We start from the raw sequence: 4397 nt of genomic DNA, 5'->3' as shown, positions 1-4397 counted from the left end.
ATATTATTTATTTAATATATTTAATAATATTATTTATTTAATATATTATTACATGTTTTCAAAAATTAAACCACCAAACGCAGTTTCAGTTTTTTTTAAAACTGAAATCAATCTCTAAATAAAACTACCAAACGCATTTTTAGAAATAATTCAAAAATGAAACTAAAAACGTTTTCATTTTCATTTTCGTACAGAAAATAAAAACGTTTTGGAACCAATTCCAAACGCACCCAATGGGTCGGCTTTCCAACAAGATTGATAAGAGCGAGCTCAAAAAAGGGGATCACATTTACAGCTATAGAAAAGCCCATTTATACACTAACCATGGTCAGTATATATATGCGCACACACACACACATGTTTATATTTTGTGATTTTTTCTCTGTAGGAATAGCAGTGCTAGAGATACAAACTCTAATTCTAACTATTTTGTATCAATTTATGTCGTATAGAGTTCTCATCTTTTTACTGGTAGATCATTTATTATTAATTAACATGGTAATCTTTTAAACATTTACTAATAAAAAAATAACAACTCACATGCTACATAAATCGGTAAAAAATGTTGGGTGTCTCTAAGCATTATTCTTTTTTAATATTAATATTAATATGTGCATGTCTAGATAGGTTAACATTGGACTTATTGCTTATATATATATATTTATATATATTTTGTACGTTCAGGAATTTATGTGGGAGAGAATAGAGTGATCCACTACATGAGCCCATCGACATCAAATGGAGTCTGCAACACCTGTGGATACGACCCAAGCATGCAGAGAGGAGTGGTCAAGACCTGCCTTGACTGCTTCCTTGATGGACACAGGCTTCACCGGTTTGAATACGAAGTGAGCTCAGTTCACTACCTAGCTAAATTACCGGGGACGTGTTACACCGGGCCGTGCGACAACCCGGATGTTGTCGTTGGACGAGCCACTAAGATTCTCGACAACAATGGGTGTGCTGATTATGGTAACTTCAAACTTTTCGACCAAAACTCTGTCAGCTTTGCGGTTTTGTGCATGACGGGCCATCCCCAGTGCGCTCATGAGGTTTCTGCCAAGTCTAACGTTGACGTGGCCGTGCCTTCTTTGAGTAGTTTAATGAGCTTGGCAACAACGCTTGGGCTGATTGCGGTTGGCTTGGGTGGTATATGAAGGAACGTCGAATTCGATGGAGGCAGCTATTGAGAATGAAATTACTAGATCTGTAATTTGATAAAGATTGTAATACTTTTTGAATTGTTGTACTGTTATTTTCTTATAAATATTATCGAGTTTGTAATTTGATAAAGAATGAAATTACTAGATCTGTTATTACTATTTGATGTTTTCTGTAGTAGCTTTGTCTCCTAAGTCTGATATAAATTTATGATCGGCTAACTTTTTTAACATATTAATTACTTCCTCTAAGCTATCATCTAATAATATAGTAAAATACTAGAAGTTAAAGGACAGTGCCTAAACTGCTGAAACAGAGGCAGCAGAGGAACAAACGAATTCGTACAAATCGACATCAAACAAGTTGATCCAAAAAGGCATTAGTATGAAACACTACATGAGTTTTCGGCTTTGAAAATCCGGTTTGCTTCGTGAACATATTGCAAATCTTATCTTGCTCAGTTCTCTTTGCTTCATCAGAAACAGATAAAACCAAACTACCAAAGCCATGCAGAACTGAGCCAAAGTTACAGAAAGCAACATATCAGACAAGTATGCTAAGTGGGGTCACATTTTCATCTGCATTTGTTATATATGTTATAGTTTTCTAGCTAATTAATGAGTTTTATACAGAAAATAGTGTCATAAAATCGGAAAGCTACATGATAGAAAACATTACAATCATCAAGCACAAAATTAACAACATAATTAAGAGTCACTGAGTACACTCGTGAAGAAAGCACAAATAGAATGAAAAAAGCAATAAGAGTCTCTGCCTTTCGTGCCAAATCATGGCCATAGACTTAATGCTGTTGTGGCTAATCAATCATTAATCAACTACTCCAGATTGAGCTTTATCGTGTTGAAGAAACCTGCGATAAGGAGGCAGTCATTAGAGCAGATTGCCACTTTTTAGGTCAACCTCTAACAATAAAGAAAGGTGTAATTGTTTAGTATCACTTACCAGATAGCTAAAACTTGTTGAATGACTAAATCATGTAGTCACTGCGTTGAAGAAGTTCAAGGATCAGAGGAAGCAAAACAGAAAAATTAGAAGAGAAAATTGTTGAAAGAAAAAAAAATGAACACATGAATTTCACAATGCAAGACCACCAATTAAAGAAAATAACACATGATCTTGTTTAGATTGGTTTTGAGAAAGTTGATCTTGACAGTTATGTTATAGTTATTGTTGCAATAAGAATCTGCAACAGATTTGGTTCAGCGAATTAATTGAAGAGGTCGTCAAGCCTTTAACTTTCTGCTTATTTATTCAAAGAGTCTCGAGAGTTATTGTACGCCTTTTGATAAGTTTTTGTTGCGTTGTGAGACAGGGGTGAGCCCTTGTATTCAGAGAGATGATTTGAGTATTTTCGAGAGAAAAACTTAGTTGGAGGGATTCCGATGTTAAAAAGTCTAGGGGATCTCGCTGTTCAAGTCCATTGGGAAATTGTAAGTTCATAAGCGTCTTCTTAGAAATGGAGTCTCAGATAGATTAAGTTTAATTGAATTGTAAAAGAGTTCTTAGTGGATTGTTCATCTCTGGGCGTGGCCCCGCGGAGTAGGTTGTGACTAAACCGCGATACCATTTCTCTCGTGTTCTTTTATTTCACATCTCTGCATTCTTTATATTGTCTTATAAAGTACTAAAAGACTCAAACTGGTACCAACAATATCGTTTATTTGTACGTGTAATTTTTTCATATACCCGTAAACACTCAATGTTACGTGTTAAAATATATTTATTAAATGTTATACATCAAAACAAACTGAGTGTTACACACAAATGATGTTATAAGAGCATACAGAGAAAAAAAATTACACATGCACGACCGGTTTAGGTGCCGGACTTAAGACAATTCATACATATATATATATATATATATATATATATTTTCTCTTTTGGGACCTCGAATGAGCTGCGTTTGGCTATATACATGCGCCTTGCCGCATAGCCTTTTTGCCACTGCAGTCCTCGATTAACAACAATTGGTGCCAAAATAATTAATTTCTCCTATAGAGTTCCTTCATATATATATATATATATATATATATATTTTCTCTTTTGGGACCTCGAATGAGCTGCGTTTGGCTATATACATGCGCCTTGCCGCATAGCCTTTTTGCCACTGCAGTCCTCGATTAACAACAATTGGTGCCAAAATAATTAATTTCTCCTATAGAGTTCCTTAATTACTTGAGCATCTGATATCTTGTACTGCAGAATCATATTTAAGTACCTGATGAGTAAGTAGTTAACAAACTTCAACAAAGAGCTAATAGTGCTTAATTATATTAGGAAATATTATTTGCTCTCATATATGGCAGGAATATATGTGGATAAGAACCGGGTGATCCATTTCACCAGATCAACGGATCTCCCCGGGGAATCAAGTATACACTTGCAACATCTGCGACTACCAGAGGAGTGCACAAAGAGGGGTGGTGAAAACATGTATCGATTGCTTCCTGAGGGGCCACAAGCTCTATCGTTTTGAGTACAACGTTTCCAAGGCCCACTTCTGTACAAAAAACTTAGGAACATGCAGCATGGGATCCTCCGACGCACCCTATGTTGTCGTCCAACGACCCATTCAGATGTTAGAAGGCAAAGGGTTCGGCGACTACGACTTCTTGGACAACAACTGCGAGTCTTTTGCTGTTTACTGCACCACAGGCAAAGCTGTGAGCAGCCAAGGTTTAGATGCCAAGTACATGGCTGAAATTGCTACGAAAAATATAACATCAAAGCCTTTAACCTTAGACAACGTAGCAATCACTTTTGTCCAAGCAGCGTTTGCCTATAAGTTAAACACGATCGAAGAAACAAACGCTTCCTCATCGTTAGAGAAGGATCAAGACAACAAATAGAATGATCAAACTGTTAATTAAGATCAGGACAACTTCGGGCAAATAAATAAATAAATATAAGCAAATTACTTGTTGGGAGCAAGTAATAAGCTACCCCTTTAAATATAATTTGTACCTAGTTAGCTATAATTTCTTTCATCATCATCAGTACCTTCGATTCAGTGTATGTACTATCTAATCAATAATGTAAAAAAGAAATTAGTTAATTGATCGACTATATATATATATATATTGTCATGTACGTTTACGTGTCAAGAAATCAAAGCAAAGTTGCCCTCATATTTTACTTCGTTTGTTTCTACGTTTTCTTTATTGAAAATTCTTTCATTATTAGTATTTACTTTCTATTTTTAACTAGTACATGTA

At 35.3% G+C, this 4397-nt stretch overlaps 1 protein-coding gene across 1 annotated transcript; it reads left to right on the top strand.

Moving 5' to 3' along the window:
* Window positions 1-719: 719 nt before the first annotated feature.
* On the top strand, window positions 720-1157 carry LOC112091594. The gene has a single exon (XM_024165662.1). The coding sequence runs from the start codon at window positions 720-722 to the stop codon at window positions 1155-1157; it is 438 nt and encodes a 145-aa protein (XP_024021430.1).
* Window positions 1158-4397: the final 3240 nt, after the last annotated feature.

Source organism: Morus notabilis, unplaced genomic scaffold (genome assembly GCF_000414095.1).
Source record: "Morus notabilis unplaced genomic scaffold, ASM41409v2 Scaffold2196, whole genome shotgun sequence".
Taxonomy (NCBI): domain Eukaryota; kingdom Viridiplantae; phylum Streptophyta; class Magnoliopsida; order Rosales; family Moraceae; genus Morus; species Morus notabilis.
Note: the sequence above shows the minus strand (reverse complement) of the source record. Positions and strands in the feature narration are given on the sequence as shown.